The sequence below is a fragment of the Falco peregrinus genome, chromosome 3 (genome assembly GCF_023634155.1).
Source record: "Falco peregrinus isolate bFalPer1 chromosome 3, bFalPer1.pri, whole genome shotgun sequence".
Lineage (NCBI taxonomy): Eukaryota > Metazoa > Chordata > Aves > Falconiformes > Falconidae > Falco > Falco peregrinus.
The window spans coordinates 110,510,313-110,525,310 of record NC_073723.1 but is presented as its reverse complement, the minus strand read 5'-3'; the positions used below and the strand labels follow the sequence as shown (position 1 = coordinate 110,525,310).

At 45.1% G+C, this 14,998-nt stretch overlaps 1 protein-coding gene across 31 annotated transcripts in view; it reads right to left on the bottom strand.

Annotated features, from left to right (window-relative positions):
- Positions 1–14,998, bottom strand: part of EIF4G3 (eukaryotic translation initiation factor 4 gamma 3) — a 147,422-nt gene that overhangs the window by 37,826 nt on the left and 94,598 nt on the right. For 18 of the 31 annotated variants that reach the window (XM_055798917.1, XM_055798925.1, XM_055798923.1 and 15 more), the window contains 2 exons: positions 13,621–13,729; positions 7,042–7,899 (listed from right to left, as the gene is read on the bottom strand). In XM_055798917.1, coding sequence (XP_055654892.1) covers positions 7,042–7,899; positions 13,621–13,729 — 967 coding nt within the window. Of the gene's footprint in view, positions 1–7,041; positions 7,900–8,265; positions 8,555–13,620; positions 13,730–14,998 lie in introns of those variants that run through there. The other 13 variants (XR_008746304.1, XM_055798922.1, XM_055798920.1 and 10 more) reach the window with 2 other exon arrangements.

The window sequence follows — 14,998 nt, the reverse complement described above, 5'->3', positions numbered from 1 at the left end:
AGCTCGAAATGGTACTTGTGATAGCGAGGAGTTTATTACCAACAGTGTAAGAATCACGCAGAGCCAAAGAAAAACTTCAGAAATGGAATTTTTTTGAAAGATCAAGTATTGGCTAGGAGTGAAGGTTGTTCTCAATGTATTTTTATCACGAAGTATTACAAGAATTATCATTATAATATTAACCATAAACCGTAACCATGAACAGTCCAAAATTTCCAGTATCTCATCCAGAAGTACAACTCCTCCAATTTTGTAGCACTGCTGGCTCTCCTGAGCTGGATTTATATTTCAATTTAAAAGCAGGCTAACAACTCCACCATTCATTAATTTCCCTGGCCAACTGATTCAAAGGAAACACCGTATAATATTTCTAAGATCAGTAGTGATTTACTCTAATCACCTTTCCCCCCTCTCCGCCAAAGGGTAAAAAAACCCCACACAATATGTTAAGGAGACAAAACCATTAATCCAATACGCTCGTAATTTGTTGCAACTGCTACCAGCGTCAACTCCGATAGCAGGCACACATGCATATTTAACACATAGTGTAAACAGAATTGATTTCGTGACTGAAGTTTACTGCGAGCAGATTTCCAGCTCCAGCTTTGGGATGCTAGCCGATATTATGGAAAAAACACAGCGTGTGCTTATTTTACCACAATAAAATATAATTTTAAAAAGGCTCTTCAGCTATGGATAAATCAAAAAGAGTGTTAATAATGGCCTGCTTTGTTCCTATGGGCAACGAAGAAACGATTTGTTAGGTTTCCACTGCCCCATAAGATAAGTATGAGCCTCAGCAGGTTCTTAACAGCGTTTGGCTGTTTGGAGGGCGACTGTGGCCTTGCAGAAACTCTGTGGGGCTGCGGAAACCACTGCAGTCAGCACGCTGGCCCCAACCCAAAGCACAACAGGAGCTATCGTCACTGATAAAAGATGTTTATCATAAAGCTAAACGCCACAAAAGCGAAGATTAATTAAAAAAAAAAAAAAAAAAAAAAGGAAAAAAGTCTAATTCAAATATTCAAACAGCACCTGGTCGCTCACAGAACCATCACCCCCCCCCCCCCCCACCCATTGCAGCACCCTACGCAGAAACTGTAGGAGCAGGGCAGAGCCCCAGCAGCACCCCTAAATTCCCCGGGGCTCGAAGGAGCGTGCAGGAACAGCCCAGCAGGCACGGATTGCGACACTGCTTCGCCTGACGCAACCAGGGCTCAGCTCTGACCACTGCCAAGAGCAGCGCACTGCACCCTCGCTAGGGCACCCCAGTCACTCTCACCGTCTTGGGGTGAAATCGGGGCTGGAGAAGGACCCGGTGTCTGTGCAGGTGGTGACTTCCGTCATTTAGGCTCCATACCACAAAATCCTGCCAAAATCTAGTGGAAATTTAGTGCTTTTCAAAAGTCACCCTGCTGTTTTAACGTTGGACATCAAGCCCCACTGCCATGGTAAGATGCCTTGTTTGGTGATGCCACATCTACACTTTTGGGGGATTTCTTCAAGAAAACCATCACATCCGCAAAGTAATGACTTATATTACTTGGCTGTGGCAGTATTTAATTGATTAAACCCAAAGTTTTTAATCTGACAGAATTCCACTCCACTCCAGCTCAAACTGTGTAAAATAACGTTTCATTTTTAAACGCACAGAAATAAACTCAGGGTCATGGACTTGAGGTTGGCAAAGGTTTAGGGTGTTTCCTTCCTCAGCTGTCAGGACGTTAATATTATTTCTTCTTAATAATACATTTCCCTCCCCCTTTTTTTGGCAAAAGAAAGCTATATAAAGGATGTGATCCTGCTGAGCCTCCTGAATGAGTCTTGCAGCTTTTGCCTTGTTTCAGTTATGCAGATCTCTCCCCTGCTTTGGGGCTTCCCTGCATGAGGACGCTGGGCTGGATGCTCGCCTTTAATCCCAAGACACAGCAGCAGCCTTCGATTAGCCCCATAGTTTTGCAGCCTGTGACTCGGTGCTAACACCCGACAGTATTTCAGAGCTGACTGGGGTGTGCCAGCGAAATCTCCAGAGACATTGCTCAATTTTTCCCCCTCTTAAAATAGCAGGCATCAGATTTTATTTATTTTTTTTTCCCCTGTTAAGTTCTCATTTCAGCTACAGGAACTGACTCAACAGGATAATTTATGCTAATGTATGCTTAGAGAATTAAAGTGAGTTTAGGTGCCAACCCTCCCAAACCCAAAACTCAACCAAGACAATGGGGCTATCTGAAAATGGAGCTTCTGCTGCCAGGCACTGTATCAGCCATAGGGAAACAAAAATGTAACCGGGAAACAAAAAAGTGATGTGTCCAATTTGGCTCTCTGTGAGGGAGGTCTCCAGACACCTCTGGTCTTTCAATTTTCTGTCCCCCAAGTTAAGCATCTTTGCGTGCACACCAATAACTGAATTCCTGCTCAAATGCAGGTTAATTTTTGCCAGCATTCACGCATCTCCAGAGCTCGTTTTCAGCTCACTTTGATGTGTTAGGTGGTAACTTCTTTCCATGGGAAGGGACATCAGCAGACCCAGCGTTCTGCCCCACCGACACTGTGAGCTCTTTATCGCTGCTTACAAAAATAAGAGAGAGAACAGGAGTGACAACACCCATCTATATTAGGATGGGGAAGAGTAACAAAATCCTCATTTCCAGACTATCCCAGACATCGCTCCTGCTGGTAACATCATCACTGGCCCAATCTGCTCAGCAGGCACTGTGCTACCCCAACCCATCTCTCCAGCTCCATCATGTTCTTCAGTGGAACACCTTTCTGCAGGATAACTCCCCCCCTGCAAGTCCACAGCCCATCAAGCAAGACAGAGAAGGCAGCCTCCTCTCTGATGTGGGTGCCAACTGCTAAGCATAAATAAATACCAGCTCTTAGGTTTTATTTCTTAGCCAATGTGCCATGAAAACTCAAAGTAAAGACTCACCCTCGCCTTACAGCTCATGGGAAAGAAAAATATATTCCACTGGTCTATGGCAGCAAATCAAGAAAACGGCAGTAACTGATTTATGTCTCCAGCTCTCTGGCCCTGGGTGCTGGAGCTGCTTCTCCAAATATTTCTAATTACTGCCCCAAGTTACTTGTTACAGCCCCCCACAGCTAAGAAATCCAGCGACCCACCGTCAGTTGGGCTACTTTATATTGAAGTATGTCTCTAAATTAGCTCTGCAAGAAACAGCCCTTTGAATCCAGCGGGTATGAAGCTCTTCTGGCTTCCTGTGTTCCTAGGAGTTCTGCCTGGGACAGACAGCAATCTCTTATTTTCCTCTTTGCTTCTTGTAATAGCCATAGACAGAAAGATGATATCAAAGGCAGGCATTCAGAGCACGTCCAAAAGGCTTCCAGCCTCTGGTAGTGCCCCCTTCCTTACAAGTTCCATTCCACCACCACCATTTTTCCTGTTTTGCTCCTCAAGCAGCGCTGATCCCTCATCACAGCTGGCAAAGCTACTAGAGAAAACCCAGAATTTAATAACCAAAGCGACTGCACGTCATTGATGACTTTTAACTGTTTTTAGTAAGGATGGCAGGCCGAGTGCGGAGCTCCTCTCTTAATATCATCTGTGGTTTTTTTCCTTGTCATGAAGATGAGTAGGAATTAATTATTTTAAAAGCTGCGTGCCCTTGCCCTTTGCAGAAAACAGCTCTGCCCGTCCAGAGAACCCTGAGATAATTGTTCCTGAGCAGACAGGAATGAGATCTGCCACCTGCATGCTTGGAATAGGGTGAACGTGTCTCCTCTAACCCCACAGTCTGACGTATGCTCAGAACAGAAACAGTCAACAGCAAGAAACCATATACCCAGGTACAACATCCTGCTTGCAGGATAAAAAAACCCTCAGTTCTCAGTGGTTTAACACTCTGAAATCCTTCAAATCTGCCCCATTTTGGAGGGGATACGCAAGACTGATGATGCTGATGAGCAGGCGGCGGATGAACCAGCTGCTGCCGGACACTGAGATGAAAGCACTACAACTGCTGCCTCCACTATGCGGCTAATACAACTTGAGACATTAAAAGTAGACAGAATATAGTGTAAAATAAACCCAAGCATACTCCAGTTTCTGCAAAGAAGAATACAACATGGGTGCTCCCATAGACATCCTCTGACCTTGGAAATCTGGTGGAGACCTAATGCCATAGGCAAAGAAAGAGCGGAGGTTCCCCTGGGCCCCCCAAGGGTCAGCTCTGCTTAGCTCCACTCTTCCTGCAAACACTGAAAAAATCATTTTTGTGAGCTGTGAAAGAGAATGGCTGGAGAACAACAACATTTAAGAGAAAGTCTTTGCAGTCTGAACGTACTTGTTTTGCTCTTTATACACAGCTTGATGGAGGAAAAAAATATCGTTTCTCTGACTGTTAGAAGCTGTATTCTGTAAAGCCCTCGAGGAACAAGCAAGTAATTTAGTTCATCTCTGAAAAGCTGTCAACTCCGTGGCAAAATATGGGATACACCTGCAAGCCTCCCTGCCAGGCCAGGGAGGGGGCGGGCAAACCCCTCGTTCAGAAAGCACCATGTTTTTAAGCAGGCCAGGTGGTAACTTTGAGAAGGAAACTCAGAAGCAAGGGCTGCAGCAATTAGATTATTCCAAAAGGTCTTGGGTCTTGGTAGTCTCCCAGTCCAATCAGATCAGCTACCATTAAGGGGAATAAAGCGGCACGATTTGGGGCCAACCAAACTGCTCGGTAACAAGTACACACTCTTCTGCTGAAAACCCCAAAGAAATATTGTTAAGTCACCGAGCTCACACTTACCAGCACGTTTGAGAAGTTTCCCTTATCCCAATTTCTCTCGTATTTCCAGAGATCATAAAAAAGATTCTTGGCCTTTAGTCCAAGAACAAAAAAACCAACCCAAACAAAAAATAAAACTCACCCCTTTCTCCCTGCTCCTAAAGTTCAGCATCTATATTTCCAGCCTATAGCAGAGACATGCAATTCCTTGATCAGCCTAGATGAATGCCTGAATTAGCAATCACCTTCAGATTACCTGATTTACATCTCTCTTCATCTCTCCAAGGAAGAATTGTAAAATTATGCCTCAAAAAAAGGTTGGCAGAGAAATGCAATACAGTTACACATCATTAAAGAAGGGGTACAGCACAAAAAACTGACATGAGGAATATTTTGCTCTCCTTGAAGTACTGAGCTTTTAATTGTAATCAGTCTCAAGTGATCTTTTACATGACTTAAGAAATATTTGTTTCTCTGTTGCCAAAGCCGATGTATTGGCTAATGTGTGCTGCCTAGCCTAATGGCATTAGAACATTAAAATTATCTTCTGCATAATTAAAAGCCCAAAACACTAAGGTGGTTTTTTTTTTTTTTAATTTAAACTACTGGACATTACAAAGCAAGCAATAATACTGCAAGCTGGAACCTGGCCTTGTAAAACCTTATTTACAGAAGAGAGTCCCATTTCTGTTATGAAGAAGCTCAGATAGAAAGAACAAGTGCCAGAGCAGTGAAACAACCTGAGTAAAATAAAAATAGAAAAAGATTAACAGAAAAAAACCCCTTGTGGCTGCTATAGTGAAGGGATCTTTCTGATCTTCTCTAGATAATGGATTTTATTTAAGATCCAGCATATTGACCTCACACAGCATTACACTAATATGGAACAAGGCCAATTTCAGGTTTTCATTTAATTTAATCCATAGAAGGGCGTAGCTCTAGATGCTACTGATGCCATTACACATCTATCGCTTGCTTATGAAAGAATAAACAAAAAGATCCCCCTATTTTAACTAGTTAAAATTTATTTTATTTATTAATAAAATGTTACTTATTAATTGTTACTATTTTTATAGTAAAAATTTAAAAATTACTATTAAATGTTACTTAAAACAAACCTGTAAACCAAATCACAACCTGTTTCTCCTTCGTTTCTCATCCAAGCTTCCCCAAATTCAAAGGATATATTTAGATAAACCACCTCAGCTTCACAGCTCTGAAAGGACTACAGAACAGGGTGTAAAAGATGTAACACATTTAAATAATTTAACACTGCTATACGTGCATAATAACCACTATTATACTCCCCCCAGCAGCTAAATACAAGTAATTGACTGATTTAACTACTTTTCCAGTTTCACTTCCAGGAAGTCCTGAAAAAAAAAGAAGCCGTTTTCTATAGAAAATACAGCAAATAAAAAGCCAGTGGTCTATATTAATCCATTAAATGCTAAACCAGCGATGTGATGGGACACTGAAACCAAAGGCAGGTAACAACATTCAGAGAAGTAGCCTGGATTTTAAAAGGCAGCTACAGAAATGTCAATTTTTAGTAATTGGTAACGAGACCCTACATCTCCCAAACCAAAGCACCTTGTTTTCTGCAAAAGTCAAGAACAGTGAAATGAAAACAGCCGAGCCGAGCGAGGAGAAGGGGGAATTTCGCTTACATGTTGCTTTTGCAGAGGAAAACCAGCCACATGATTAATTAAAGCTGGGCAGACTGAGGTGTGTGATACTGGGTGCTTCAGTCGTTTGGAAGAGCTTTAACGGTCCATTTCATTCACCCACATCTGGCACCAGCACAACACGTTTTTATAGCTGGAAAAAACCCCACCCCAGTGGTTTCCAGAAACCACTGGCTTGGAATGTTCACCCAAAGGGCTTCAGGGTGTGAACGTTAACCCGGCTGAGGAGCAGGATCGATCCAGTGCAACAGGTCTGCAAACCAACCGGTCATCCCTGAGAACAGGAGCAGTGTCCCTGAACCCCCCCCGTCAGCAGCACTTGGGCGCGCTGCCCTGTAACATCGTGAAAGCGAAATGCTGGCAGCTTACACGAACCCAGCCAACCCTGGGACGTGCATCTGAGTCAGCTACCTCCGTTATGAACAACTGTGAGGGGTTTTTTGTCCCTGCAAACAAAGATTATCATTTTGCGATCACGCAGCACGATCAGATTTTTTTTTTTTTTGACAAACAGAAACGAATACCTCTTGATGGAAGAGCCACCCCAAAGTCCCTTTCCTTCATCCTCCAGTTCACCGCATGCAACCAAGGTGCCGTGGCTGGTTACTTACCTGGGACAGGACTCTTGTTCGAGTTTAAACTCTGAGCCTCTGTGCTCTCCTCCAGTTGCCCATCTGCTTCTGTCTCTTCCTTCTTTTCACTATCTTTTATCTCTTCGTTAATAGTAGTTCTTGTGCTCTCCTCTGCTTCTAAATCTCCCTGAGCAACAGGGAGGGCACTAGGAGATGGAAGAGGAGGTGGAGAAGGAGTTGTAGTGGTAACAGCAGCAGCAGCAACAGAAATCGGAGGAGAAGGAGGTGGAGGGGTGGGAGGTGGGGTGGGAGGAGGAGAGGGAGCAGTGTGAAGAGCACTGGAAGATGGCACGCTTTCCACTTCTGCTGGAGGTGCTTCTGGTGTCTCCAACTCAACAGTCAATGGCGCAACTTCCGTCTGGGCTACATCTACTACACTCTCTGCAGCAGTTACTTTTTCACTAACTCCATTCATTTCATTAATTAGATTAGTACTAGCAGTCACTGGAATATCACTAGATGCTACACTACTAGGCTCTTTGCACACCTCGGCATCAGCCTCTTCTGCTGGCGAAGGGTCTGATGTGTCCGTGCAGGCCGTGGCATTAGATATAGGTATCGCCTCCTCGTTTGGGGAAGCCAGTTCACATTTCTCCTCCGAGTCAGTTGTGAATGTGGATTTACTAGAAATGGTGACAACAGCAGCAGCGGCGGCAGCAGAAACGACGGTGATGGGAGCGGCTGGGGTTGGCGATGGAGCAAGAGGAAGTTCTGGTGGGGTTTCCACTGGGGTGGCCTCAGTCGTCTGGCCAGCTTGATCTTTTTTCTCCCCAGTAGGTTCTGGTCTGAGGACTGGAGAAGGTGGTTTTAATACTGGATCTGGTTTTGGCTTCTCTTCTGTGAAAGGAGAGGGGGGGGAAAAAGGCAACGTGACAAACAGCAAGTCAAACCCCGTTTTCCTTTGCTGTACCTAAGCCCACTCAGATCCCCTCACCTGCATCCCACCCACTATTCAAGAAGCTCCGAGGAAGGCACCTGAACCCCACCCTGCACCTAGAACAAAAGCCCAGGCAGCCCACAACTGCAAATCTGAAAATGCAACTGCTGCTTCTATTTTACCGAAGACAGGCTCTACAGTAAAGGGCCATCCTTTACCGAAACGGCATGTACGTGTTACAAAATGTGGATTTTATTGCAGAAACTCTGCAGCTGAAAATAGAACTTTTCTTGACAGAAATTACAGAAGATAAAAATACACTTTACTTGGATTCTGCCTCAAAGGAGCCTGGTGTTTTAACGCCAAGACCCGGGCAAACTCATGTTCCAGAACACAGGCAGACGGAGACACTGGCAGCCTGCAGGCGCTCTCCGCGACTGTTCCCCCTCTTTGTAAAACGGGGAAACCACTCCACAAGTGATGACGGGCTCTTCTTTTACACGCCACATGTCCTGCCATTGCTAACACGTGAGATCCACTGAGTTTGTTTTTCCATCACCCATCAGACTAAAGGACACAACCTCCTTGTTTTCGTTTGACATTTCAGCAAAGGTACCTTTTCCCAAAGAAAGCAAACCTCAAAAGAGATGTAAGCACAGGTGCCGCCAAAGGACAGCCACCTCTTGTTGTTTGTGGTCCCAGGGCATCAGGCACGGTGGGAAGAGCACGGTGAAAGATGGACTGTACCAAACCAACCCCCAAAACACTGTGCGGAGAGACGTCCCCGTACTTCTCCTGCGATGAGCAGCAGGACTGCGATAACATTCCTGCCCTGACCGTCACGCGGTTCCCAAAGGTCTGCTGCAACTCCGTGGAATGCACTTCTTCTGAACAAAGTATGATCTTGGCTCCATAATCTTTCAGGATCTTGGATCCACAGGATCTCTTGGGATCTCTGCTACACCATCTCCCACTTCCAACGTGATGATGGAAGATCTTGCTTAGGAAAGCACCTTTGTGCTACAACTCCGCGAGACGAATGGGATGGGACAGGAATCGCGCAAAGTCAACACACAGATGGAGGGGACTCCACAGTCCAGTTCCCAATCACCGTTCCAAGGAGGTCAGCTTCAGCCGTCCTCAGGGTGGGAGCTCTGCTCTGCTCCATCAATGCAAGGTGTCCCCAGGCTTTCCAAGCGCTGAAGCAACAGGGAACTCCTCCAGGACACTGCCACACCAGCAAAAAGTAATTCTGGAAAAGCCAGAGGCACAAACCCTGCTGTTCAGATTAGGAAATCCAAGGCCATGACCAACCTTGAATCATCAAAATTCGGGTAGAACCGAAGAGGTATGGCTTTGCTCGGCCTTTTCCAGCTCTGCCAGCTTTCCATTTGGGACTTATTCAACAGACACGGCGAAGGGAAAGAGCTTTTCAAGGAAAACCCATCTGAAACTGCTTGGAGCATCGAGTCCCGTCTTTAGGAACAGCTGGAGCAATGAAGAACTTTGTTTCTGGCCATCAACAGCCCCAGCAGCATTACAGTGAGGACTACGGCCAAAGCAGTAGTTTATTAACTTAATGAGGCACGTAGGGAGATGGCTTTGGAGGAAGATGACAAATGAGGAAAAAAGATGGGAGAAAGTATCCCAACAGCTGATTTTGATTCTGAAGGCTCCGCGGAAGGACCAGGGAACTGGTTTAGAAAAGAAAATGCGTCACCTCCGATTTCTGGAACATCCTTTGGAGACAACTCATGGAGCATTCTTGACATTTACAGCTCACTATAAACAACTGCCTGGATATTCTCTCCCTTGAGTCAAATGAGATTGCTCAAAAAAAGAAAAGCATTTGAAGCGTCTAGAAAAACATTCTGGGAGATCAAAAACACAGCAAAAACATACAGCTGCGTTTTAAAACCAGTGGTTTAAGCACGCTTGCTTCAAACTACACTTTATTTGGCCAATATATTAGCCACTGATAGAGGCTGTGTGTGCAAAATTCAAGGAAAAATGTAATTTGAGGGGGGAGGGAGGGTGTCAGAAGAACAATGAGCAGATTTGGTTAATGAGAAGTGGATCTTAACTTGAACCACCATCACGGAGGACAAATCTCTTAAGTCCTGGCAAAGAAACATTCGTCCCTGCCAACTATTACAGAAACAGTCACATGAAACAACATGCAGTTGGGAAGGGAAAACAAAAAAATCAACGCAATTCATCCAAACTGAATCAGACCCCTTTTTCCTAAATACGCCAATATCATTCCTCACATTATATTTAGAAATTGTTTACTGGAAGCGCTGGGCTGTTCAGGACGAAAGCTTGTTCCATCCATAGGTATTTCTGAAAATCTCCAGATAAAAACAAATCTTGCACAATTACTTTCATTAGAAACACTTTTACCAACTCAGCAGGACAGATGCTTGCTACCTCCTCCGTGAAAAGCCATTAAAGCCAGAGAGGGAGCTGGGTTGCTGTGGTGGCAGAGACTGCCCAGAGTGACGGATGGGGAAGATTTTACTGGATACGGGAATTCATTTCTGCTTTGTGGTGTTTATCTGAAAATAATCGCTGGGCTTGCTGCCATTTTTCCATCTTTTGTCCTGATGCAAACATTGGCGCGGCGGTCCCGATGCTGGCTTCGCAGGCAGTTTTTGGAGCACACGTTACTGAGTCACAGTGTCAGCAGAGAGGCTCGAAGCTTTCCAAACTTCGGGATCTGACGTTCATCTATTTTCCACAAACCCTGTTATACATTCTCCCTGTCTGATACATTGCAGGAGTTGGAAAGAGGTTTTAAAAAATAATACGACGACTACCCCAAACATCCCAGGGAACCTGGGCCAGCTGAGTAAACACGGACAGCTCTGATTTCATGCACAATTTTACCCCATTAGAACTTGTGCACCAGCCTGGCCTGCAGCCAGGTTCCTGCGCCGTCTGCCATCAGCTTGACCCGAATTCTCCAGCAATATCTTTGCCTTCTGCAGCCCCGCTGATATATACGCACCATGGGCACCTACAGGAACGACAGCTAGCTGCTTGCCCCCAGGCAATGGTACTTTTCACGGTATTATAGTAGCAATTCCTATACCTCCAACTCATATATGAGCTTTGCAGCCTGAAAAGCCAGAAGCTGCTTTAAAAGCAGCAAATACCAAATAATTATCTTTTAAAGAAAAAAACAAGGGTATTAAACGCCGCGCAAGCCTGAATTCAGCCTCACTAATGACTTCGATGCAAAAATAACAGGGACTGCAGACACTCGCAGGGAGAAAGCCCAGAGCACACGTGCTCTGTTCCTGATGCCAGCCCGGCGAATGGGCCAAACGCCATGCGCAGTTATAAATAACTGCAAAACGCTGAATTTCACAAAATTAAGACTTGACGGCGTTATACCAAATTTCAACTGATGCAAACAAGCGCAAGAGGCAAAGGGCACGAGAGAATCCAACCCACAGGATGAACACAGTGAGTGGACTTCAGGGAAGCGATAACCCGGGGTTTAATAAGCACTTTTTAAAGAAAGCCATGCAACCCTATCTATGACTATTTTCATCTTGGAACAAGGAAAACCCCAACATTCAGGCACAAAGTGAAAAAATATCTTGATACCTTGGTATATATTTCTGGGAAGATGCACCCCCCCAGCTCGCTAGCTGGACTTAAATAAGTAATTTTAATAGTGTCTCAAGTTCCTTCACCTTTTATTTGCTCTGTCCTGCGACTGACACTGCCGCTGGTCCCCCCCAGCCCGAGGCCACAGTCGAACGCTGATGGTGTTATTTCAGGGCTCGCTCGCGCCGCAATGCTTACATAAATGTGCTCTTTAGCAATTTTTGGACTGGAACAAATGTTTGACTCTTTCCAGGATGGAACGGAGATAAAACACAGGAAAGCTCATCAGCGTTGAATCCCAGTTCAAGCCTTGATTTGTATTTAAACCAGCACAGTCAGACCTGCGTAACTAACTACAGACCACTTACTTCCAGTTTACTTCCAGTTGCCCACGAAGGGATTACGTTAAAGAGAGAGAGAAGAGTGAGAAGACCCATTTGTCCTGGAAATACCAGTTTTCATACACAGGGCTGAAATACCATGATGTAAATGCTGGATTTTACGGTTCAGCATCCACTTGCTGGAAAGGGCGGATGCACTGCGGTACCTGCAGTGCAGTCACCAGTTGTTCCAGTCCCAGTGCCACCTCGCAGCTCGGTGCGCTCAGAGATGTCCCTGGCACGTCAGCAGAGGGGGGACACAGACCGGGAAGAGCTGAGCAGCAAGCGTCAGCGAGCCGGCGAGCTACGCTCAGCCAGTACAGCCACAGTCGAATGGACGCGTGTTAAATCCACCCACCACTTTTCCAGGGGACAGAGACAACTAAGCTTTGCACAAAGATCTAGACAAAGCCATAGTCCCGCTTCGAGTGGGAGACAGGACCAGGTGATCTCCAAGAGGTCCCTTTTCAACCATTTCTAGACACTGCAGCAGCTTCGAGATGTGTCCGTGGAGCAGCTTTTGCTGAGGGAAACCCCTGAAGTCTGTGCTATGGCTGTGAAAGAGCAACATTTTCAGTAAACTTCAGCACGACACAAATCAGCCTCAGGGATACCTCCCTCTACTTTCAAGTAGTGGCCGTGCTGCTGATGAAATCTATGGCACCTGAAGCACCAGAGGCAGCTTTTTTCCCCTCCCTTCTAGAGCTGTGCTCCTCTGGGGCTTAGCTTTCCTCTAGCAAATACTCTGGTGAAAAAAAAAAAAAAAAAAAAATCTCGTCAGGCTCCGAGGTTACAGGCAAGGCTCAGGAGCGAAAGGTGGCACTTCTTGGCTTCCTTGTACACATCGCTCGAGGCAGAAGCCGCAAACGCTGCAATGCGGTGAGTAACTGGGAAGCAAACGGTGGTGTCAACTCTGTATTCCAACACCACGTCTGTTAACGTGACGGCAGTATACACATTATTAACTACAGCTTCTTAATGGCTTTTAGGTGGCTATAAAATTTCAGTGTGGGAAGAGACTTGGCACGCTCCGTCCCCCCTCCTGGGACACCTTTTCTTTGAACGGTTTAAAAATAATGAAAATCTCCCTTCAATTGCATATTCTTAGATAGGAGAATGAAATGTAACCACTTCCATAAAATTTTTCCATCTGTGCCATTTTGACTAATGTCAGCAAAATTTGTTACGCCATTTATGAGACACTTGGCACGTCAACGGGGTTTTTTTTCTAATTAATATTGCCCACGTCCTGTAGGACAGGACACACAAGCAGCTCTGGAGGAGCCATAAGACGCTCTGGTTACATGCCATTGCTATGGCTAATTGTCCAAATGATATAAAGCCTCCCTGGCTACGAGCATTCTACTGACAACATGCTTGTTTCTGAAGGACAGTGCATGGGCGAGAGGAGGTTCACGCATCTTCGTGCTCTGAAAAAATGTTTAGGACCTATAACCTTCAATACAATTATTTTTAACCAGTTTCACATTGGCAAATTTCAATTAATTCCCTTAGCAACACATTGTTAAAATGTTCCACTGGAGGAAAAGAAGTCCCTCCCCTCCTATTTCTGCTGACTGCTTGTCTCCACGCCAAAAATATTCAAACTAAAACAAGAAAGGAGGGGGGAAAAATGACTAAAAATAATCAGGGAAGGAAAAAAAAAAATATCCATCAACAAACCTTGCTTCGGGTTGCTAGTCGCAGTGACAGGGGTGCTGGCAGCGAGATGGGTGCTCTCCACAGTCCCATAAACCACAGGGCTGTGCTCGGGGACCTGGCTGGACAGCTGCTGGGATTTGAAGTACAAAAAAGGGTGATAATGAGCGTGCGAACATAAAAACTAGCAACATGGCGCACAAGCAAGCAAGTGGGGAGGCAAGGACAGGGTAGGATAGAACAGGAAAATAAAAGGCAGGGAAAAAAATCAAGAGAAGATACATAGACCGATTGAAGAAATTCAAAAAGTACATGAGAAAGGGAGGGAGGAAAAGGCAGCAGGAAAAGGGGGAAAAGAGACGATTATTGTTCACAACAGCAAGAAAGAGACAGCACAGTTGTTAACACATTTCATCCGAACGCTTCCTCCAAGAGCAGCAGAAGCGCTCCTCCGCGTAGTCTGCACAACGTCAGGCACACGCCAAGACTCCTGGACCGCGCTGCAATTTAAATTTTCTCTCTGGACTTGACTCCCTCCTCAACTGATGGGTTATTTCAAACACCTTATATTTATTATTGACAGATAACGTGTTTACGTATGAATAAGGTATATGCGTATCTCTATGCACACACATATACTAACTTGTTATAGGAGGAAAATCATCTAGACTGGTTGAACCTGTGTGGTTGCATGAAAAAAATACACCTGACACATTCTACAAAGGGACTTACGGATGGTACCTGCTGGGTAATATGAGAATAAACCCGACTGTGCGTCAATCTGAAGGGGAGCAGGAGGAGCTGGTGCCCAGCCAACGCGGAGCGAGCCCGAGGTGTTCTACAACCAAACCCAAAACTGCAAGAGCAGCACGGTCACAGGACTGAAAAAGCCATGGCCAGTTGCAGAGATCATGTCTTTTAATTATGTCCCCACTAAATGCTTCATTTGTGTTCATGAAGGTTTGATAAAGACACAATCCCCTGTTTTTTATCTCAGAAGGCTAAACAACTACCTCGGACGTCCAGGTAAAGCACCTGTGTACGTTAAAGCCAACAGAGGGGGCAAGTCAACGATTCACATTTGCAAAATCCCCTTAAACACATATCAGGGGCCATGTGAAGAAGAAACGGGCTAAATTTAAATTTAATAATCTAAAGGGGAGAGTCATGCAGCTCTCTGCAGGTGTCTGATCTCACCTAGCTCTAAACCCACACTGACTTCTCAGAAGATCAACAGGAAAAGGGATTTTTTTTAAAGAATCAAACTAAAGCAGAGTACCCAAGACATGGCTGTCCCATTCCTTCTTTTGGACAGGCTATCAGAAATTCCAGGCAAAACTTATCTCCCTAAATAACCACAAAGCCAAAACTGCAGCAACTCGCTCCTCTTCCTGGGACTCTT